This window comes from Capricornis sumatraensis, chromosome 15, assembly GCF_032405125.1.
Source record: "Capricornis sumatraensis isolate serow.1 chromosome 15, serow.2, whole genome shotgun sequence".
NCBI lineage: Eukaryota > Metazoa > Chordata > Mammalia > Artiodactyla > Bovidae > Capricornis > Capricornis sumatraensis.
The window spans coordinates 76,510,632-76,534,324 of NC_091083.1; the positions used below are offsets into that span (position 1 = coordinate 76,510,632).

Sequence of the window (23,693 nt, forward strand, 5' to 3'; positions counted from 1 at the left end):
GCGACCCCGTGCCCCGCTCGCCCAATGAAGAGGCGGCGCAGGGGCGGGGCTCGAGCCGGAGCGGAAGTGGTGACCGGAGCGGAAGTGGAGCCGCCGCAGCCGCCGATTCCGGAGCCGGGGTAGCTGCCGCCGCCGCCTCTGCAGCCGCCGCCGCCGCCGGAGGAGTGGGATTGGGGAGGAAGCGGTCACTGCGCCCGGAGCTCTGCTCGCAAGGTTCTCTGCCCCCTGCAGTCCTCCCACGGTGAGTGCGGCGCGGGGTCCGCCCGAGGCCCCCAGGGGCCCGAGCCCACGGCTCCCCCCATCACTGGCGGCGGCGGCGGCGGCGGCGGCGAGGGCGACCTCCCGGGTGGGCTTCGGGGGCGGCGGCGCGCGGCCTTCTCGGCCCCGCGAGGCCGCCCGCGGCGCGGGCTCTGCCTCACCGCGGCCCCTCCCTGTTTCCGGGGCCGGGCCCGTCGTTCTGGGAGAGGCCCGGGCCACCCTCGCCGCCCGCGGCCCTGCCCGGCGGGCGGGGTGCGGCTCCCCATACCAAGCGGGAAGGGACGAGGAGCCGCGGACTCCCGACTGTTCCTCACGACCCAGCCTTGATCCCCGCGCGACCTTTCCCTGCACCTTGAGCGGCCAGATCGTACCCTTTCAGCTCGGTCACCCTCGTTCCTCGCTTTCCGGTTTTCAAAAATGAAAATGTAACCAAATGCAGGCGAGCTTTCAGGCCCAATTCCTCTGTTCGTTACCTGCACCCCCCGCCCCCCGGGATGGGTAACAGGTTTAACCTTGGGAGAGAGCAAAGGGAAAACCCCCCTCCCACTTTGCAGTAAAGCCGTTTCATCATCATTCGCTGGTTTGGGAGCCTGGCAGGACCCGAGATTCCCTAGGAGGCACAGGGTTGAGATTTGTATCAAGAAAATGCATTTGTTGGAACTGGTTACTGAGTCAGGCCGGATCCCCAGGAAAAAAATTAAATGTCTGAGGCTCCGAATTGGAATATTTTCCCAACGGCATTTACCGTCATTTAATGCCAGTCATTGTGTCCTCGCCCCAAATTCCCCATGCTGTATGTTAACACGGCTTTAGGACTGAAATTTGCCTGGTGGCCTCCTTGGTGGTGGCGAAGGGGTGGGAGTAATTAAGACCCTTTTCTGCACAGAATGAGTGCATCTTTGTCTATTGCAAATGGAGAACTCTGCGTGTAATGGGGCTTTGAAAGGTGGCAGTATTGGTAAGACAGGTTGCCAACCTTTCTGTAAAATTTTTGTCTCTTGTCCTTGCCATCACTGCTTTTCCCTTTAGTAAGGCTAGATCGCATCAGGTTCTGATTTTACTTGCCCTGTGTGGGAGAGAGGGTTTGGCAAGATTCTATTATGAACATAGAACATCAGGCGGCCAGGGGAGCCAGAACAGAAAGATGAAGCACTTGGAAGAATATGAAAAATTGTCTGCATTTGTCACTCTATCTCAGTTGTTCATATGAAACCACACACACACACACCTTACAGAACTAGACACATGGGTACTCTGCTTTTTGCCTTTTCATGTTAGAAATTTATGTATTAATATGTGTTCTTGATTCTTGGTCATTTCCTTCTTGACTGCTTCCAGGGCACTCCATTTCTTCTTTAGGAATGTGTCAGTTGCCTGAGCCCTCATTTTTAGCACACATGGTGAGCATGAAACCTGGCATTGTGCTGGACCCAAGTTAGAATTTTACAGGTGATCTTCATGGTGGAAAGCTAATCCAGTAGCCACTGCTGAACTGTTTCCCTGTTACCTCCTTTAAGTGAGATAAGAAACCTTTCACCTGTCTTACAGATGAAATCCTTCAGAGAAAGGAGATGATTTGGCCTAGACCACACACCTGGTTTCCAAGTTGAATATCCTCGTTCATCAGTAGCAAATATTTATGGCCTGTCAGTCCCAGGAGTGTGGCTCCTACCCTATAATCTTCTGTGCATTTCCCGTCAGGCAGTGCTTGTGTTAGGTTGGAGCCATTTTAGAATCAGAGCTCTATAGATTGGGGAGGCAGCCTCCAGAGAGCCAGGCTGAGCACATTCCCATAATGCTAGTTCTTGAGGCAGAGTCTCCAGAGATTTGGGCCACTGCAAGAAGTGTGTTTTGCCCATTTGGCTGTGGGTGTGGAAGCGGAAGGAGCACTGGACTTGGAGTCAGGTAAATTCGATTCCACCCTTCCTTGCAGCATTTTCTAGTTGTGTGATCGTCAGTGTTCTGCTTAATCTCTGGTTCCTGGTTTCTCTCCAGGCTTGTCAAGAGACCTTTTTACAAACTGTAAACTGTTAAATATAAGCTTTTGTGTTTTAATCACAGAGTTCACTGTTAAGGGCTTTTCCCCCCTTGGTTGCATTCTGATGAGACCCAATGTTACTTTGTATACATGTTGCTTTAAAAAAAAAGAAAAACTGGTATGGTATTATGGAACTGCATTTGTGGAGCATCTTCAGTCTTTCTGAGTCAATTTTCTCATTGGTCAGTGCACATGGTAGTAGTCTTTGATGTATTATTGTGACAAACTCAGTAATTAAAATAAGGGTGTGAAATCTACCTGATGTTTAATAAATGTTATTTGACTATATTCGTGAGTATACGTATATATAGATGAGACACATGCATATGTGCTATAATGCATAGGCACATAGAGAGTCCATCCAATGTTTATTCATCAACTGATGAGGTGGTATCAAGCTGTAATAGTAATAATAGCTGTTATTTATATGTGCCAAGCTTTGTTCTGAGCACTCTACACGTATTAACTAAGTCTTCATAACAATCTATGACAGGTAAGTACTGCTAGCCCCGTTTTAGTTGAGGAAACTGAGGCACAGAGAAGTTAAATAATTTTCCTGGAGGCATACACACAGGCAGCACTGGGTCAGTGCCAGAGCCAGGAATCAAACCCAGGCAGTCTGACTCTAATGATAGATTTCTGCTTGTGGTAGAAAGAGCACATGTATATCTTTCATGTGAACACCATGTAGTAGTTAATTTTTCTTTACATGTATCTTCTTCAAGTAAATGTGTTTGGACGAGAATTTTAGCTACTTTTGGAAATATAGTTTATTGCGGGGTGAGGGGAGTATATTTATTGTGGAATGCAGGGAAGATAACTGCTGGTGTGCTTTAGGAAGGAAGCTTCTGAAAAATCCAGTTTTTCTAGTATTTGCTTGATACTAGGGAGAAAATTCATCAATCACTTTATGGCATACTGATTTATCCAATCCTAGGTGGTTCTAATAGTATTTGGTCAGGACCAGATATCTATTAATACATATCCATAAGTAGAGAAAGAATTCTAAGAACATCGTTTTGTGCTGCCTGCTCCTTCAGTGGCATCAAACTAAGACGTTTTCCTTTAAATGAGGGTACCTTAGAGAATGAACTAAAATTTACTTGTAAAGGGAATTTAAGTTCCTAGGTTCCTATGTTTTTCTCGGGAGAGGTGACAATTCTCACTAGCCAGGAGGCAAGAAATTGGTTGTATAATAGCAATTTTTAAGTTTTAGAACCATCTTGGTCTCCCCACAGATAGGTTCTAGTCTTCTCTGTCATGATGGAGAAACTGACAGCTAGATTCTGAGGGAATTTGTCTGAAGAGACTACGTAGGGGGGAAAAATGGACGAAAGTACTTTCTGTTTTGTCATGTGTTATGTTGAAAGTCAACCATTCTTCTGCTTTCTCTGCTAAAAGATTTTCTAACATAAGCATAATTATGTGTTTCTGTTACAATGAGGTGAAATTGATTGATGGCCTCAAGATGAAGGCATTTCTAGCAGACTGTAGGTTAGTAAGGTGACTTTTTAATAATCTGGCCAGCCCTCTGTTATGTAAGTTTTTTCCTGTACTGGTTAGTTTATTTTATTGTTTTCCCTAAGAGACCCAACAATAAAAAGTTATTTCTGAATAGCCTTGACCTGGGCAGAGATTGGAGGAGACAATAAAGTCGAAGTGAGTCCTTGCCATTTGTTACTGTTTGCCCACAAACCTCACCTTAAAGCCTGATGAGCTTTTGGCATATGCTGTTTGAACTGCTAGTTTGATTTTGATTTTTAAAGCTACATAAATTAAGGCCAGTTCTCAGACCTCACTGATAACTTTGTGTGGTTCGTTGAAAAAGTGTTCTTTCTCTCTCTTCCTTCAGTAATCATTCAGAGTCATAATTGATCTTTAGGAGATGGTGCTACACAGAGGAAAGAGCATGTGCCAAGTACACTTGTGGGACCCTGGACAGGTTACTGGGATGGTGACGCCTGCCCCTTAGGATACTTGAGATGAAAGGAGTTGATACAACCCCCTGTTTTGCACATTGAGGCAGACCATAAATGAGGGATATTTTGTTATTATTTACTAATAAGCTGGTGTGGCTTTTTGTATAGCTAATCGTTTGGACTTCTGAAGAGAGGAGTCAAAGGGCTTTTGGAACTCAGTTTGAACCTATAAATAGAACAAGGGGTACCTGAGAAATGATTGGTCAGAAAGTGTACTGTGGTCTCCTGGTTGGAGCTGAGATGGCTCTTTTCAAAGAGCACTCTTAAGACAGCATATAAATGTACTCTGTATTTTATAGGCCATATGTGGTCTGCTTACCTCTCTCCACATAGGAAATAGCAGCCTTGTTCACTTCTTTAAAAAGCTGCATCAGTTGGTCAGATAGTTTCACATGCATCGTGCCAGGCATCATGCCACGTGTTGGGCGCCCAGAGATGGAAGTCTGGATTCCCATCTTAAGCTCACGGTCCAGTGTGGGAGCCAACAAAGACATTTCTCTAGATTCTGATAAATGCTACCTTAGAAGGAGGCATGGGTAAGTTAACATGTACCTTCCTCTTAAAAATCTTAAAGAAAGCCAAATGGGTTGAAGAGAAATGAGGTGTGTAAGTAAGTGTCCCTTCACTGGCTGACCATTTATTGACTTCTGTGTGAAATATACTGTTGCTGCCATTTTAATGCTTACGGAGACTCTGCTAAATGTTTTGCATTGTGAACTAATTTACCCCTTACAAGAACCCTCTAAGGTAGATTTGCTTATTTTATGCATGAGAAAACAGACTTCACAGAGGTCAGGTGACCTATGGAGTTGGAACTGGTAAATTGGACTGTGTTGTTCTATTGTGTTGGTGGGCCCAGAGCTTTTGAACCCTATTCACATGGCTGACCAATTGGTTATCTTTCTGAATCAGAATTAGCACATTAAAAAAAATTTATTCTATCTTATTGATCACTTCAAGCTGAGAGATCAGTTTATTGTCCTGTCTGCTATTGATTCACATTGTATGACCTTGGTGTAACACCTTGATTGGTTTTAAGTTTGATTCTGGCTAATTGGACATAATTAGCAGTGATATTCAACAACTGATGTGAAAGAAGGAACAAATTTTGAAATAGAAGTGATATTTCTCTCCATAATTCAGTGTTGGCTGGATATCAGAGCTATTGCCTTTGTATTTAAGACATGCTGTGTTTCATTTTCTTTTTTTTTTTAATAAATTTTTATTTTTACTTTATTTTACTTTACAATACTGTATTGGTTTTGCCATACATTGACATGAATCTGCCACAGGTGTACACGAGTTCCCAAACATGAACCCACCTCCCACCCCATATCATCTCTCTGGATCATCCCCGTGCACCAGCCCCAAGCATCCTGTATCCTGCATCGAACATAGACTGGCGATTCGTTTCTTACATGATAGTATACATGTTTCAATGCCATTCTCCCAAATCATCCCACCCTCTCCCTCTCCCTCAGAGTCCAAAAGTCTGCTCTACACACCTGTGTCTCTTTTGCTGTCTCGCATACAGGGTCATCATTACCATCTTTCTAAATTCCATATATATGTGTTAGTATACTGTATTGGTGTTTTTCTTTCTGGCTTACTTCACTGTGTATAATCGGCTCCAGTTTCATCCATCTCATTAGAACTGATTCAAATGTATTTTTAATGGCTGAGTAATACTCCATTGTGTATATGTACTACAGGTTTCTTATCCATTCGTCTGCTGATGGACATCTAGGTTGTTTCCATGTCCTGACTATTATAAACAGTGCTGCGATGAACATTGGGGTACACATGTCTCTTTCAGTTCTGGTTTCCTTGGTGTGTATGCCCAGCAGTTGTGTTTCATTTTCTAACAAAAAGCCTGTAAGCATGTGAATGGAGTTAAATTTGTTACAGTACTCAGAATTTTGTGTGTAGAATGGCACACAGACCTGTTTTTAGAGCAGGTGTTTTTCAGTGAGCAGTTAAAATTCTTTAAGAGCCAGGAGCACTTCATTTTTTTCTGGGTAACACCCACCATACACCTGGGCCCACTGGCGTTCTCAGTCCCTCCCACAGTCACCTGGCATCTGTTTCTCCTCCAGCCGTGACTCCAGAACTGTGAGTTTGAGTTAATGGTGCTGTGGATGCTGTGTCTGGGATGGTACGTCAGTGAATGCTATTCAGAATTTACTGTCAGTTCCTTACCCCATGGAACCTTCTAGCATAGATTTTTAGGGTGCTTCTGTCAGCTTCCTCTCTCCAAATTTCTTTGTTGTTCAGTTGCTAAGTCAGGTCCAACTCTTCATGACCCCATGGACTGCAGCACACCAGGCTTTCCTGTCCTCCACTCTCTCCCTGAGTTTACTCAGATTTGTGTCCTTTGCGTCAGTGATGCTGGGATCTCCAGATTCTACCTTTTCTCATTTCCTCTCTACTTTGGCCTGTGATTTCTTTTGCATCTAGAAACAAATGCATTTTATTCGTACATCTGTGTTTCTTGTCTCTGCCTAGAGCCCTCTTTTTCTCTCAGAACCCCTCCAACCCATAAAACCAGGAAGGACCCAGCCTCTTTACAGCTAAACCTCCTCCCTTTCTACCTGGTTGCTTCCTCAAGGAGATGCTTGTGTGCGCCCTTCTCACGTTCTATCCTGGGAGTTTCAGCTCTCGGAGGGGAGAACCGTACTATACTGAACTCTGAGAAAGAGTTCTTGGAAATACTGGTAGTGTTTTCTTTTTTCATTTGCAGTTATTGCAACACATACTAACTTAAGTACATTATGTTTTTGTGAAGTAACTTTAAGAGTGTAGGCCTATTTATGAGCCTCCACTTTGGCCAGCACTGTCTAGGCATTTTTATGTACATGGTCTTTTTTGATAGCTATTAATGTTTCCTTTTAACATGTGAGAAAACTGAGATTCAGAGACACTAATTTTAAAGTCACCTGATTTCTCTTTAGAAGCCCAGATGTGTTGTGTGTAGGGCTTTCCTAGAAACAGATCCGACTCACATGGGTTTTAATGCTGGAACTTCGGTAATCCTGTGAAGTGAAAGTCGTTCAGTCACGTCCTACTCTCCAGGCCAGAATACTGGAGTGGGTAGCCTTTCTCTTCTCTAAGGGATCTTTCCAACCCACAGATCGAACGCAGGTCTCCCACATTGCAGGCGGATTCTTTACCAGCTGAGCCATCAGGGAAGCCCTCGGTAATCCTGACACCTGATAATAGAATCCTCATTTTAAATTTCTAGCAAATTGCTAAACTCAAAAACTCAGAATTCTAGAATTGGGCATTTTCTTTTCCTTGAAAACAAAACATAGCTGAAAGCTAATACTTCTAAAAGCCACATTCCATAAGGTCCTTTGCAGTGCTTTTTTTTTTTTATTAGCAGTGAATAGTCGTTTTTAATTTTTTTTCCTTTCTTATTCTTGGATGTCTCCCTCTGGCCACTGGAAAATGACTTCTCAGGATTCTGACCCAGGCTTAAAAAAAAATGTCCCTTAGGCAAAGAATCCAGATAGAAGGGCTAGGTTGATTCATTTATACTTTTGTTTCAGCATTTACTATTTAGGTTTTCATTTATTCAAGGGAAATCCTGTTGTTTCATGGGCACCTTTAGAATTATTCTTCATAATATTCTTTAGGGAACATTTTACAAAATGGAAGACTGTTGTAAACTCACCCCCCCCCTTACACCTCTTTAACAAATCTATGACATGAAATCCCTTTTGATGGCCATGTAATCTTGTACCAACTGTGTCTTTTTAGCCATTCCTCTGTTGGCTACGTAAGATAGTTTCCCCTTCTTCACTAAGCAGTTGCTGGTTTAATCAGCCAGTGCTCCCCAGTCCTCTAAAATGCAGCCTGCAGTGGCTGAGAAGAGATGGGGAAACCTGTGCTTGAGACCTCTGCTCTGACATGTGTCAGCGGCTTCCTCTGTCCACTCTGGTGTCTTGACTCTGCTTTAGTGCCAGGCAGGCCTGATGAGAAGACTGTTGTCATTCAAGGCTTCTTAGGAGCAAATAAAGGCTCTCTTGCTAGTGTTTTCCTTGGTGGGTCCTTGATTCAAAAGTCTCAACAGGGGAATGGTAGGTCCTGATACATAAACCATGACTACTGGCACCTGGGATTCCCTGGTGGCTCAGACGGTAAAGCATCTGCCTGCAATGCCGGAGACCCGGGTTTGATCCCTGGGTTGGGAAGAGCCTCTGGAGAAAGAAATGGCACCCCACTCCAGTACTCTTGCCTGGAAAATTCCATGGATGGAGGAGCCTGGTGGGCTACAGTCCATGGGGTCACAAAGAGTCAGACAGGACTGAGCAACTTCACTTTGACCGGCACCTCCTAAGGAAATCAGGAACTAAGGAGTGAAAGTGTTATAGTGAAGGAGTGTGTCCCATGTTTCAGGATGTTGAAGGTGGAGTCTTATCTAGGAATGTGAACATGGTAACATACTCTCTTCCTGTACAAGATTAATCTAGACTTGCTTTTCCTTCTCATGGCTCCTTTCTTTTTCTTTTTTTTAATTCCAGGCTCACATTTGTGGGCCAATGGTGATGTATTGATACTATTAGAGGAATCACACTGATTCCAATTTGTTTTGCCCTGCGTACTTTTTAAAAAAGATTTCCACATTTATTTAATTCCTCGTCTGTCTTTTTCACGGGCATAGCTGTTCCGCACCGAGGAAGCTGCTGTTAGGGCAACAGTTCAGGAATTGGAAGACTGAGTTTGACTGAGCTGACAAGGCCGTGTACATTTCATTCAGAGATGGGCACAATAAGGGACAGAAATGGTATGGACCTAACAGAAGCAGAAGGTATTAAGAAGAGGTGGCAAGAATACACAGAAGAACTGTACAAAAAAGATCTTAATGACCAAGATAACCACGATGGTGTGATCACTCACTGGAATGCACCTTAGGAAGCATCACCCTGCTTATTTAACTTATTTGCAGAGTACATCATGTGAAACGCTGGGCTGGATGAAACACAAGCTGGAATCAGAATTGCTGGGAGAAATATCAATAACCTCAGATATGTGGATGACACCACCCTTAAGGCAGAAAGTGAAGAGAAACTAAAGAGTCTCATGATAAAAGTGAAAGAGGAGAGTGAAAAAGTTGGCTTAAAACTCAAATTCAAAAAACTAAGATATGGCATCTGGTCCCATCACTTAATGGCAGATAGGTGGGGAAACAACGGAAACAGTGACAGACTTTATTTTCTTGGGCTCCAAAATCACTGTAGATGGTGACTGCAGCCGTGAAGTTAAAAGATCCTTGCTCCTTGGAAGAAAAGCTATCACCAACTTAGACAGCATAGTAAAACGCAGAGACATTACTTCGCCGACAAAGGTCCATCTAGGCAAAGTTATGTTTTTTCCAATAGTCATGTATGGATGTAAGAATTGGACCATAAAGAAAGCTGAGCACCGAAGAATTGATGCTTTTGAATTTTGGTGTTGGAAAAGATTCTTGAGAGTCCCTTGGACTGCAAGGAGATCAAACCTAGTCAATCCTAAAGGAAATCAGTCCTGAATATTCATTGGAAAGATTGATGCTGAAGCTCCAGTAGTTTGGCCACCTGATGTGAAGAATAGCCTTACTGGAAAAGCCGCCAATGCTGGGAAAGATTGAAGGCAGGAGAAGGGGATGACAGAGAAGGAGATGGTTGGATGGCATCACCGATTCAATGGACATGAGTTTGAGCAAGCTCCAGGAGTTTTGCGCCAGGAGTTGGTGAAGGACAGGGAAGCCTGGTGTGCTGCAGTCCATGGGGTCGCAGAGACAGACACGACTGAGAAACTGAACTGAACTAACAAGGCCGTGTGTCAGCCCCTGCTCTCACACAGAGGCCTCTTTTCACACCACATACAAGTAGCCTCCCAGTAATGACTTGCTGAAAAAATTCACAGATACTTGAGTATTAGTTTTGTTCTTGGCAGAGTTTTAGGCATTAGATGAGAAAGAAATGCAAAGCTTTCATTCGGAAGACATATATGTGACACACTGTACGTGATCCACCACTCATCACCTGGACCGTAGAACGTATAGAACGGAGGCCTAGAGAAGCGTGGACTGTGTAAGAGGCTACAGTGTATTTGAATTCATAGTGTGGGTAGATCAGTGGGGACTAGGGTAGTCAGGGAAGGCTTTGTAGGCCTACATGGATGGATAGAGTTTGCCTCAGCAGGAAGTAAATAGGGAACTACAGAAGTAATTTCAGGCATGTTTAAGCCTGACATTTAAGGGTATTTGGTGATGTCCAGCCTGCGAGAAAGGTACATGTTGGAGAACAGTGGATGAAAAACAGGTACAGAGGATCCAGGTTATGGAGGACTTTGCAAGCCAGGTAAGAATTCCGGCTGGATGGAGTAGAGGAGAGAGAGAGTCATCAGAAGTTCCTGAGTGAGAGTCAGGGCATGACTGAGGGGGTTTGGAGTCAGAAGCGTATGGAGTGAGGTATGGATTAATGAGGATCTAATGTGCTTGTGAAGAATAGGTGCTTTGAATTACTTGAGAAGAGACAGAACTCTACCAGATTTGCCGTTTTAGGATCTGTTTGTTGATTCAGTGAAAATGCGTTCATGCCGATTCTCCACAAGGTGCTGTGGGTGATGTGCCCTAAAGTGGTTTGTAGTGTGGGAGGGGACTTAAGGGATGTAGACAAATAATTTTAGTACCGAAGAAACGCGATAAGACATTAAAGAGAAGTGTGGATGAAACGCTTTGTGAGACTGTTTTCAGCTTAGAGCAGTGCTGTCCAATAGACATAGAATGTGAGTCCCATGTAGTTTAAAATTACTCTGGTAGCTACCTTTAAACTGTGAGGGGGAAAGATGAAATTAATTTTGGTAATAAAAAAAATTAACTCCATATATCCCAAACAGTACAGTTTTAACATGTGGCCTGGGCAGTCTTATTAGACAGCTTAGGTTAAGCAGCTTAAGAAAGGTTTCATGGAGGGAGTGTCCTTTGAGCCATGCTCTGAAGAATTTTAAATGCAGAATAAATGGGAAAGGCTGTTCCAGGTAGAGGGAGTGCTGGATGAGCAAAGACCAAAAAGCATGTGGAAGAAAAGCATTGTGACGGAAGCACCTACTGTGTAGAAGGCCTATTAGGGCAAAAGTCTGGGAAGATAGCTTGGAAAGCCTACACTGACAAGGAAGGAAGTCTGACTTTACTGGCAGTAGTTGGGAACTTTAAAGAATTTTGAGCAGACAGTGACTTGATCAGAGCTTTAAAATGGGATCTGATAGCAGATATGAAGGGAGTTAAAGAAAATGGGAGACTGAAGGCAGTGGAACTAGGGAAAGACGATGGGTATAGGAGGTTTATTAGGATGCGCAGATAGGGACAATTTCATTCCTCCCTTGTCTGCTGCCTTCCTCCAAACTGCTGGGTGTTGTGTAACCCATTTCCTGTTGAAATTGGTCTAGCTGCTTCAAAATCCTTGTTATATAAGCACAAGTTATGTAAGCAGTAGACATCAGACATTTAGCTATGGATTTTGTTTGTTGTAAGTTGGGGGCAGGGGTTGTAGGTAAGAAATTTTTAAATAGATGGATACATTTTTTAAGGCATGCATTCAATTTTACTGTATCATAATGGTTCTCCATCTCTAAGAGCTCTTGCAGGGATCCCAAAGAAGCCTGAAATAGTCGACTCCAAACCAAAAAGGCCACATTTTATTTTGAGAAATAGGGCGTGTACATTTGGGAGGTCTCCGGGAGTAGTCAGGATTCTTTGGAGAGGTATGGTTGAACCTTTAATGTTTGGGAGGAGAAGTGGGGGGTGAGGGGACCTTAATTGAGGAGCCTAGTAGGCCGAAGAGTTTCACAGTATTCTTTAGCAGTGCTAATTGTATTTTTTTATCACTCTTTTGTGATAACTCCATGGGATGGCTTCACTTTGAATTGGCTTTGGCCAGGACTGTTTATTAATTGGAATTGTTCCTGGGTAGAGTTGCACAGGTGCTGTTTATGTACTAAGTAACTTCTAACTCTGAATTAGTCTACAGACTGGAAAATTTCTTAAAAGTTTATTAAAAGGTGGCTTTCCTCTGCCTCTTACCTTTAGGGACCATGAAGTAGGGTTGTCTAATGGTAAAGATAGTATCCTGATCAGAAAGATGTCATGATCAAGAAAGCTATATGGAGAAAGTATGTAATTTTAAGAGGATGACTAGTGTACCTGTGATGCACGTGTATCAGAGCAGACTAAGTTGTGTTGCTGTAACAAACAGCCCCAGTGCCTAAATGGCTTCAGCCAACAAGGGTGTATTTCCTTCTCACCCTGCGTGTCCACTGTGGGCCTGCAGGAGTCTCTGCACTACTCAGTCACTCGGGGACTCAGGCTGTAGAAATTGCTGTTTTGTGACAGCACCATCTAAGTGACATGGCTGCTGTAAGAGAAGAGAGCCTCACGTGGCCTTTTGCAGTTTCAACATTTATCCTTACTGAACAGAATGAACCATATGACCCTTCCTAAGTACAGGGGGGTTTCTGGGAGATGTAGGTGAGCAGATGAATTGTTATCTCTGCTGTAGGCTTATTCTAGTGATGTGGGTGAAGATGTCAGACAGGTCAAGGTGAGACTTGTCTTAGAGTGTAAGATTTGAGTCAGCAAGCCTTCCGTAGGACACAACTCTTAATATGACTTAGATAAAAAGAGATGGGGAGAAAACTCACAGTTCTGAACTGGAGCACCAACTCTTTCTAAATTGTCTAGATTTAGGGTGTATCTTAAAATTGTCCTTCATTTAATAAGACCTTTTCATGTGGTAGAGTCTTGTCTGTAGAATTTCTCTCTTGAAAATACAGAAATGGCTGTGAAGGCAAAACCAGAGGCTTAAATTGTGATATGATGTATAAAGTAATAAGAGCATTTGTTTAAAAAAACACTGGTATTCCCACTACTGTTATAAAATAAAATACTATAAGTAGTATTTTATTTTTTTTCCACCTCAAGATATTAGTGTATTTTAACACTGTGGAATAGGTGAATACAATTGAGATTTAAACCAGCAGTGCATAAAACTATCTCTTACTGGTTAATAAATATTGTTTTTAGCTACATGTTATCCAGAAATTATTGCATTATATTAATGGTGGCTATTTTTGCCTTGAATTTTTTTTGGCCTTGCCTTGAGGCTTGTGGGATCTTAGTTCCCCAAGCAGGGATCAAATCCACGCCCTTGGCAATGAGAGAGCAGAGTCCTAGCCACTGGGCCCCCAGGGAATTCCCGTAATGGTGATTAGTATAGTTGGGAATTGACTGAGGTGAGGTGAATCATTTTAAGAGGTATTCACTGATTGCTGTATAGAGGGTTTGAGAAAATGAAAAGCTGAAATCACCAAGATTTTTGTCTGTTTCAGGAAAACGTTTAAACAAACTCAATTACGGTTCACAGCTCTGTTGCTGTGCGTCTTGGTGAATACACCCAGGTCTCTCGCAGTCTGTACCGTGTACAGAGTCAGTGCCTGGTATTTGTATATAATGTTCTCGACCAGGGGTCCCTGACCTCCAGGCCGTGGACTGGGACGTCCTGTCAGATCAGCGGTGGCGTCAGGTTAGATATAAAGTGCACGATAAGTGTAATGTGCTTGAATCATCTTGAAACCATCCCACCCCCACCCCTGGTTGGTGGAAAAATTGTCTTCCACGAAATCAGTTCCTGGTGCCAGAAAGGTTGGGAACCGCTGCCCTGGGCTTTCCACGGTGCCTTCGCACAGCTGAGGCCACTTGCGCCTCACAGCGGCCCCCAGAGAGTTGGCAGTGTTCTTCCTCTCCAGTTAGCAAACGGAAGTTCTCAGAAGCTGAGTGATTTGACCAAGGTCATGTTTCTTGTAAGTAGCTGAGCTGGTGCAAGGTTGAGCCAAATCTGCTGTCGTGGACAGTGTGTCCTTGTACCAAAGTTAGCACTTTGCAGAAGATGGGATAAAAATGGCTTGTATGTTTAAGGTACCTACCACTTGATGGGCACTGCCAAATATAACACTGAAAGTCCTATCTTTTGCTTTAAGGTTGATGAAACAATCATTGCATGGTGTTTTTCCCTATAGTATGGGGAAAAACAAATTTGGTGAAAACCAGATATTTCTTGAAAGAAAAAAAGACTGTGTTTAACATAAGCTTCTAAAGAATTGAGCCATCTCTGGCATTGAGGAGGCAGATTAGGAAAGTGGAGGAAAACAACTCGAGAGATAGATGTGAGTTTGAGTTCTGGCTCTCTGCTCTCTCCTGGCTGTGCTGCCCTGGACACAGCAGCTGGCACCTCTGAACCTCCACTTCACCTCATGGAGGGGGAAGGGAGTGTTGGAAACGGATCTACCTGTAGGACTGCTGTGAAGGTAAAAACACCTTTTTAGCAAAGTTCCTAATCTGGTGGGTGCTCCTGCTCAAGTATTACTGGAGGCATTTGGAAATAGACATTTCCCATTTAGCTGTGTTTCCTCCCAGATGGGTTGGAAGAAGATTGGCAACATATGCGCCTCCTGGGCCTCGAAGCCTGATGTTTACTTTCTCTCTCCCTCTCATTTTAGGGAATGACCATGGATAAAAGTGAGCTGGTACAGAAAGCCAAGCTCGCCGAGCAGGCCGAGCGCTACGATGACATGGCTGCAGCCATGAAGGCGGTCACGGAGCAGGGGCACGAGCTTTCCAACGAGGAGAGAAACCTGCTGTCCGTCGCATACAAGAATGTGGTCGGCGCCCGCCGTTCATCCTGGCGTGTCATCTCCAGCATCGAACAGAAAACCGAGAGAAATGAGAAGAAGCAGCAGATGGGCAAGGAGTACCGCGAGAAGATCGAGGCCGAGCTGCAGGACATCTGCAATGACGTGCTGGTAAGAGGCCAGTGTTCCTGTCCTAAAGAACACCTCCTAATAGCGTTCATTTCATGAACAAACGCCACCTCTCAAACAGCTCTTGAGAGAAAGGTGGCTGAATATACTGGGAAGCCGCAAACCATTTGCAACTAAGTTTTAAGCACACGATGTGATTTTTTTTTTTCCCCCTCAGCTCTTAACCTGATCAGAGGTTGCTCATCACTTGTGGGATATTTTCCTCTCTCTTCCAAAGACCTCTGGAAAACGGGAACGTTTGCTCTACATCCCTCCATCTTTTCTTTAGAAATTGAGGGCAGAGAGGCAGCATTTTCCATAGGTGCACCCACAGAGAGGCTGTTCTCTGTGTAGTCTGACGGCGATGTCCTCTCCAGGAGGGGAGAGGGGAGCCAAAAGCTAACCTATCTCTCAGCTGCTCCCTGGTCCCTGCACAGTGGTAGTTTTGTAAGTTAGCCCTGTCCATCAGTTTGGGCCTTCTTTCCAAAGGCAAATCACAAGTGGAATGGGGATTTTCCCTTGCCGTGATTTCATATGAACCTGAGTTGGACCACTGATTCCTCGCTGCTTTCCCTTGAGCCATCACCTGGGGGTGGGGGGGAGTGGGAGGGCCTCATATCGTAGCAAATCATGATCACACTGTCTTTCCCTCACGTCCTGAGCCCACTGGGAACTTGCTCTTTCTTCCAGGTGAAATCAGGTAAAAATGAATGGTGAGGGCTGCTTTGAAGGGAGAAGGAGTTCACACTTGTGGATCTTCCTCCTCCCCTGCTGGCTGCCTTTCCGAGTTACTGCCCTTGACACTTTTTGAAAACCAGTACAGAGCTTGTTAGCCATCAGGCAGGACTCCTCATGTCCAACCCATAAGGAGTCGCACCCTGTCTGTCTGCACAGATGATTAAAAGGACTACTGCCCCCCGCCCCCGCATCCTCTCACTTTGATTGATCCGGTCCCCCTTACTGCTAAGCTTTTGCATTAAGCTGCTGTTTAATTTTTTTTTTTTTTTGGTTAGACTCGTGGTGTAAGAGTGTCGTGGCTAAATTTGTTGCCTGTTGGTCATTTGGGGGTTTGTTAATGGTGCGCTAATTCCCGAATGTTAGGTACATCTGGTACTCAGATGAAGTATGGCATGCACTCCCAAGGCAAGAAAGTTCCCTAATTCCTGAACGGTAGACCAGCTTTTACGAGCATCTGAAAGAATGTGAAGAAAAGCATGGTACTTACTGCCTCTTAACCAGTTTTTCAGGATGCCACATTCTAAAACAACTCTTCGAAAATATTGCTCTGTATACGAAGCGTGGACTCCTTCACAACTGCTTTTGTTGTAAGCATAAATGTTTAAAGGAATTTATTATTAATAATAGTCTTAGCTACTTTGGGAGTGCTTCCTAGTGCCAGGCGGCGTGTTAAGCACTCTGAACATTGGCTCATTTATCCTCGTAACTGCACTAGGAGATGGCTGTTGGGCTTCCCCTTGTGTAGCTGAGGAAACAGGATCAGGGCGATCAGGTCCTTTGTCCAGGGTCATACAGATGGTAAGCAGCAGAGGAGGGATTTTTTACCCAGGTCTGAGCGATTCTAAAGTTAGTTCTTGGAATTTCTCCCTACTATCACCCTTTTTCTTCTGAAGTGGAAAGATTTTTTTTTTTTCTTAAATTACAGAATTAATACGATTTTTTTTTTAAAGCACAAGGCAGAAGAGTATAAATAAGAAAATTTTAAAATCACTTCTAATACTATTACTTAGAGAACCATTGTTAACATCTTGATAAATATCCTTCTAGATTTTCCCCTTAGGTATTTATATGCATGTGCATATATCTGTTTTAATATTAAAATAGGTTTCACTTGGTATTTATTATCCGTTTTTCTTTTTCCCCACTCAGACTTCTTTTGGAGAGCCTTTCCACATTATCAGTGTAGTTATGCCTCGTCATTTTTAATGCCTGTAGCATGCCATTGTATGGCTGTACTTTAACCCTTCATTGGACCGTCAAAGTGGATTTTAATGGATACTGGCATCTGTTATGACCTGGGCTAAAAACTATTTAAAAACTTTGGATGAAAATCATGTATTTTGTAATCACGCCCCCCCCCCCCAATTATTTAGAAGTGGTAGTATCTCAAATCTCAAACATAGTTTTAACATCTTATAAGTAATATTTCCAGAGTCTTAACAGAATGTGGATCATTTTTTAGGAGCTGTTGGATAAATACCTTATTCCCAATGCTACACAACCAGAAAGTAAGGTGTTCTACTTGAAAATGAAAGGTGATTATTTTAGATATCTTTCTGAGGTGGCGTCTGGAGACAATAAACAAAGTAAGTAACTTTTTTTTTTTTCTTTCTTCTCTTTTTTTGAGGAATTTGACCAGTAGCAGAGACCATCTTCGTAGTAATTTTGAGTTTTTGCTTGGTCTGTAGTCAAGAGTTTAAGGAACCACAGCATTGTGCTGACCAGTGACAAACAGGGTCACATGTGCTCAGCTGCTCTGTCGTGTCCGACTCTTCGTGACGCCATGGACTGTAGCCTGCCAGGCTCCTCTGTTGATGGGATTTTTCAGGCAAGAACACTAGAGTGGGTTGCTGTTTCATCCTCCAGGGGATCTTCCTGACCCAGGGATCCAACCTGGGTCTCTTGTGTCTCCTATATTTAATTAGCAGGGAGGTTCTTTACTACTAGTGCCACCTGGGAAGCTCCTGAACAGGGTCATAGGGTTGACAGATACATCTAAGGGGCAAGTATGGGGGTATTAAAAGTCTGCTGCAGTAGTGCATTTAAAAAGATCTTTATTGTAAGGATTGTTTGGTAGCTGTCTTAGATGTGAAACTTTAAAATGTTTGATCGAGTAAAACTGCCAAGGTAAAGAGAAGTGCATTTCTTGTGTCATATATGTGTGTGAGTGTAATGGTGGTCGTGGCTCTGCTTTAAGTGCCTCCTGTGTGTTTCATTTATTCCTCACACAACTCTAGGAGTGTAGGTGGGAGTCTGTCCTTTTCTTCTGATGAGGACACCAGCACTCCCAGAGGTTTTCACTCAGTCCAAACCACACAATTAAGAGTTGGGAATTCATTCCAGCTTTGCGTCTTGACTCTGAAGTCCACAGTCTTTCCATTAGAGCACATTGCTTTCCATATTCCATCTTGTTCAGGGTTATTCCTGTATTTCCTAACTGCTGCTGATGACTTTGTCGTCATTGTCTTTGTTTCCCCTCGAAGCATTTCATACAGTACTCAGATTAGAGTATATGTTTAACAGATGATTGTTAATCAGATAGTAGAGGCATTTGATAACATATTTGCTCCAGCCCAGTGTGGCAAAATAATTTGGTAGTGGATCCAGCGTACAATGCAACCTTATGTAAGACCCACCCTTTCATGTTTTTTCTCTTTCTTATAGCCACTGTGTCGAACTCCCAGCAGGCTTACCAAGAAGCATTTGAAATTAGTAAGAAAGAAATGCAGCCTACACACCCCATTCGACTGGGGCTGGCACTTAATTTCTCCGTCTTTTATTATGAGATTCTAAACTCTCCTGAAAAGGCTTGCAGCCTGGCAAAAACGGTGAGAAAGACCTTCTGGGGTTTCTAATAGTAAAAGTGCTCATGCTTTCTAGAACCTTGTTTTAAAATTACCCGAACGTAACTCATTGTTTTGGACTTCTCTGAAGATTTTTCTGGGGGTAGGAGAAACCATCTGTATTGCCTCCATCTCTTATGGAGTCAGTTACTGTTACTTCTTGGCGACTTCTCAGCGCCTGTGCTGATTGGCATTTGAGATCGGTTTCCCTCTGGGGGTGGAGGTGGTAGACAGCCCAGGGAGGAGGCACGTTGTTGCTCTCATCACGCTCTGGGCTGTAGGCCTCTGCTGCACAGTGTCGTCTTTGTACTGAGGCGGGAAGATGGCAGGAGGTGTAGAGAAGGAAGTCAGATCTTGTTTCTTTGTGTCCTGAATTACGTCTTGTCTCCTTTGGGTAGAAAACTGCCTTTTCTACGTGTTTTTGTCATCTTTCAATATGCACAGTCCTTGAACATTTTCTTAATTGCTAAAAACTGTGTGAAATGAATGCTCAGAGTTCCATCACGTAATTGAAGCTCAGATTTAGTGATGTGAACTTCTGTTCTCCATTTATCTCCTGTATCTAAACCTTTTGTTTTTCCTCTTAATGAAAAAGGGGGAGGGATTACTAGAAATGTCTTTAGTAATTCAAATACCATGTGAATTCATTTAGAATGAGTAATACTTGTTGACTTGATAAGTACAGTAAAGTTCTTAGCTAGGAATTTTTGTCATGGTTGGTTGATGCTTTAGAAACCAGTATCACATGTTTACTGACATGACTAGCAAGCAAGGTAACAATAACCTAGGTTCCCCAAGAATACTGTACAGGAAGAGAAATGATAAGTCACTTGGTAGCAGGAGGAAAACGGGGCTAACCTAATTCCAAGGACCCTGTGACATCTTAGCTAAAGGCTCTTTGTTTTAGGCGTTTGATGAGGCGATTGCTGAATTGGACACACTGAATGAAGAGTCTTACAAAGACAGCACCCTGATTATGCAGCTGCTTAGGGACAATCTCACTGTAAGTACTGCCCATTCCGTGACTGCTTCCGGGGGGTGGGGCTTATGGCTTGTTCCTGTTCCTCTGCCTCGTAGCCTGAGACTCAGGACAGGATTTGTGCCCTGTAGGTGTAATTAATTTGTTTAATTGGTTATAAGCACCTGCTGAAGTTTTAACCTTTGCCATCACTGTCTGCAGTCATAAACAGTTGAGATGAGGTGATACAGAGCGGGCCACCTCCCCGCGGAGAGTTCTCAGAGCCCTACTTTGTTCATAGCTCTGTTTTTCTTTTGCAGCTGTGGACGTCGGAAAACCAGGGAGACGAAGGAGATGCTGGGGAGGGAGAGAACTAATGTCTACCTGCTTCGCGATCTCTTGAGTGTCACTCTGTACCCTCCACATATATCCCTTTGTGCGATAAAAAAAAAAGAAACGTACGTCGACTTTCAATGTTTCACAGCCTCAGCCTAGCAAAAATGGTCCATGGGATGAACAGCTGGTATTTGTATCTAAAATTCAGATTGGTCACATAAATGCCACAGCATTCTGAAGTTTTGATTTTGATTAACATTGACAGGATTACTGTGTGTTTCATTTAAAAAAAAAAAAACAAAACTGAACACTGTGATTATGGGGTTTTGTAATTTAGCAGAACTCTTACTGGTAGAAAAAAAAATAGACCTGAATTATGTGTAGCTTTTTGGAAAGTTAAATTTGATTCAAAACAGTTGTCCCTGAAATACAGTTCCATTGTAAAGCTGTACAGAAAGTTATAGATTCTATTGTGACACTGGGACCTGGAGTGGGTCACCTTTCGCTTGGTATTCGAGTTTCACAGTAATTTCTAGTGATTCTGCCCATTCTGATCAGGGCTTTTAGACACTTGGTATGTTGGGGCTTGTTGCCACTGAAAAGTTCGTGACTACAGATGGCCACAGTGTCTTCCTCCAAGGAAACTCAAAGCCAGAAATGAACATTCTTGGTCGCAGATAACTGGGTTATGACAGCATGCAAAGGTCCACTGCTCATAGACCACCTGTGACTCCAGCCCCTTCCCCTATAGCAGCATGTTTACTGATTGGCAACTTGTACTTAGGTAGTGGAATCTGTTTTCCCTGTAACCATGAGCTCAAGATGGAAAAAAAAAAGCCGTGTATCTTATGAATGGCCTTATCTGTTTCCTGGGTAATACCTTTAAGAATAATGTTGTGCAGAGATTGTCTTTCACTTGAGGAGTAAGTACTCAGTGTTTGGGTTCTTCCTAGCTTGGGGCTTTAAAATTTTGAAATCTAAACATTCTTTCCCACAGTCCTTTATGACTGTTGACTTTAGTATTCTCTAAAATTGTGTCCTGCTTCCTTATATTTTTTCCTTTGGGCATTCTCTCTCTCTATGCCTTTTATTTGTGGTTTAGGGTTAGATGGGCAGGGACAGGGGGTCCACAAGGGGATGAAAGATGTTGGCGAGCACTTTGGTGAGCCAGCCTTGCTTCAGAGTTGAAAAGAGCTTCCCACGTTTCAGCTGTCTTCCTCCAGTTCTCAGCTCGGTGGTTGCTCTTCAGTCACACCAAGATCTGACTCCAAAAAGTATTTTTAAATATCCATGGTTTCTCTTTATATTGCAGCCAACCCTGATAATGCTTGTTAGCACCTGTCACCAGCTCTCCCAAGGGTACCCATCCCGTCAAGTTCACAGACACATGTCAGGGAAGTTGCATGAACACTGCGATGGGGAGAGTCAGGAATAGCCCGGCCTAGCAGTCTCAGTCTCCACCTTCCTCCCCGAACATTCCACGTAGCCGTAGTGTCCCATCTGTTTGTCCATCTGCTGAAATAAGAAAAGAAACATTCATGCACTGATTTCAAACAAACCAAAAGGAAAAAAAGAAAAAAAAAAACCCTCTCTCCTTTCTAGCTGAACAAAAATGTGCAGTTAATACTTGCCGCTTGAAAATGCAGTAGTGACTGTGGAACGAGCCTGTCTGTATATCTGGTAGCTCTCTCTCTTCGCTTTGTTTTTCCTCACCAGTATTCTGCCTCACGTTTGCTTCTGTGATGGTTATATTGCCTAGCAAGCACACCCGTGGTTGTGAAAATAGTATAGCAAAAAAGAAAAAACCCCGGTTATTGATGTACTAGATTTGTGTATGTCTTTTAAACAGTTCTAGTTTCCACCTTACACGGAATAATCAGGAAAAGTGTAAAAACTCAAAAGTGAAATAAAAAATTTTATCAGTTAGTTGGCTGATGCACTGATATGTGGCGTCACCTGTATCACCACCAGAACTAGCTAACTTCTGAGCACGCTTATTTGGTTCGCTACAGGCAGCAGCTTCATTTCATCCTTTTGAGCCAGATAACCCAGTTGGTAAGGAATCTGCCTCCAGTGCTGGAGACCCCAGTTCAATTCCTGGGTCAGGAAGACCTGCCGGAGAAGGGATAGGCTACCCACTCTAGTGTTCTTGGGCTTCCCTGGTGGCTCAGCTGGTAAAGAATCCACCTGCAATGCAGTAGACCTGGGTTCGATCCCTGTGTTGGGAAGATCCTCTGGAGAAAGGAAAGGCTACCTACTCCAGTATTGTGGCCTGGAGAATTCCACAGACTGTATAGTCTACGGGGTTGCAAAGAGTTGGACACGAGTGAGTGACTCTCTTTTTACTCTTCAAAAGGAGGCAGCAGCTTCATTTCATCCTTTTGAGCCAGAAGTTGTGTTGGGAAGAAACTGCCTTGAATGAACACAGAGCCTGTCCACCTTCCACAGCAAACCATCAAGGTGTTAGATCCTCATCTGTGGCTTCGATGACTTGGTGATACGGATTATTACTTTGCATCCCACTCATACACCACCACCACTTACTTTTTTTTAAACCCTGAGATGTAACCAAACGAGAAGTCCTAGTCATCTCCAAGGTTGTACAGGCTCTGTTATCTGCCCTAACATTATCTAAGATAGCCTGCAGCATTGAGTTTCCTCATGGGGTTTGCCCCAGTCTCAGAACATCCACATTGGGAATTCCCTGGCAGTCCAGTGGTTAGGACTGGGTGTTTTCACTCACTGCACCTAGGTTTGGTTCCTGATCAGGAAACCAACATCCTGCAAGCCCCGGGGGTGCAGCCAAAAAGATGAAAACATCCACATTCCCACAAGGATGGAGGGGAGAGTCAAGACAGGAAGATAATTTAAGCCCAAGTTAGAACTGGTTGATGCTTGGTAGTGTAGGTGGGACAGCCAAGATGCACTTCTGCCCCTGGTTCTGAAGCTGTTCCACTTGTCACACCCAACCAAAGGTCAGTGGGAACCTACCTGTTGTACTGAAGCAGGAAACAGGAGAGGCTCAGGGGAAGTATTTCACGGTAGGCTGGACCAATATTTTCAAAAAGGACTCCACACCACAGATTGGGGCTGCAAACGAAGGCTGGACGGAAGGGTCTTGGGGCTTAGTTTGGGACCACCACCATGACCTTGTTCGGTTAGGTCCCTACAGTTTCCATAGAGGTTGGACTTGGTGAACCTTCAAGGCGGAGCGCAGGTGGGTTGGCTTCGCTGAGAGATGATCAGGGAACGTCCCACGAAAGGCTCTTGGCAGAAGAACTCCGGTCAAGAAAGACCTTGGAGTGGTCCGGAATTCTCAATGGAGCCTTCAGTCCCAAATCACCAAGCTGGGGGATTTCCCTGGCCGTCCAGTGGTTAGGAATACCCTGTGCTTCAAGTGCACCTGGCATGAGTTTGATCCCTGGGGCGGGAACCAAGACCCCCCAACCTGTGCGGTGGGGTGCGGGTGCAAAATCAAATCACCAAGAGGGTTCCAGATGGCTGGGACTAAACCCAGGCTGTCTTGATGAGAGAAAGCCTCCTTTCAGGAGGGTAGGTCCACATTTTGAAACGGCATCCTGCAGGGAATTCTCCCCTTTGTGTGTAAAACGCACAGAGCACACGGTCGCCTTTCATCGTTGTGTAGAGGGAATCCTCTAAATTACAGAGAGGAAACCGGTGAAGGACAAAGACGTGATGGGGATCAA

The 23,693-nt window shown here is 43.9% G+C and overlaps 1 protein-coding gene across 3 annotated transcripts; it reads left to right on the forward strand.

Annotated features, from left to right (window-relative positions):
- Nucleotides 1–88: 88 nt before the first annotated feature.
- On the forward strand, nt 89–23,686 carry YWHAB (tyrosine 3-monooxygenase/tryptophan 5-monooxygenase activation protein beta). Of its 3 annotated transcripts, none has more exons than XR_011145942.1 (8): nt 89–241; nt 14,812–15,114; nt 17,312–17,435; nt 18,514–18,677; nt 19,600–19,695; nt 19,971–20,108; nt 22,343–22,448; nt 23,654–23,686. XR_011145942.1 is itself a non-coding variant. In XM_068987840.1 (6 exons), exons 2-6 carry the CDS (start codon nt 14,815–14,817, stop codon nt 20,025–20,027), a joined length of 741 nt encoding a protein of 246 aa, XP_068843941.1. In that variant the 5' UTR covers nt 89–241; nt 14,812–14,814; the 3' UTR covers nt 20,028–21,886. The 3 variants fall into 3 exon arrangements, 1 of the variants encoding a protein (XP_068843941.1); XR_011145941.1 differs by having other exon boundaries at nt 22,343–22,480; nt 23,654–23,664; XM_068987840.1 differs by lacking the exons at nt 22,343–22,448; nt 23,654–23,686 and having other exon boundaries at nt 19,971–21,886.
- Nucleotides 23,687–23,693: the final 7 nt, after the last annotated feature.

Excerpts from the sequence above, each read along its gene's own strand:
- YWHAB (XM_068987840.1), top strand. The coding sequence starts at position 14,815 with ATGACCATGGATAAAAGTGAGCTGGTACAGAAAGCCAAGCTCGCCGAG. Across the intron at positions 15,115-17,311 it reads ACATCTGCAATGACGTGCTG|GAGCTGTTGGATAAATACCT; the intron begins GTAAGAGGCCAG and ends ATCATTTTTTAG. Across the intron at positions 17,436-18,513 it reads GTCTGGAGACAATAAACAAA|CCACTGTGTCGAACTCCCAG; the intron begins GTAAGTAACTTT and ends TCTTTCTTATAG.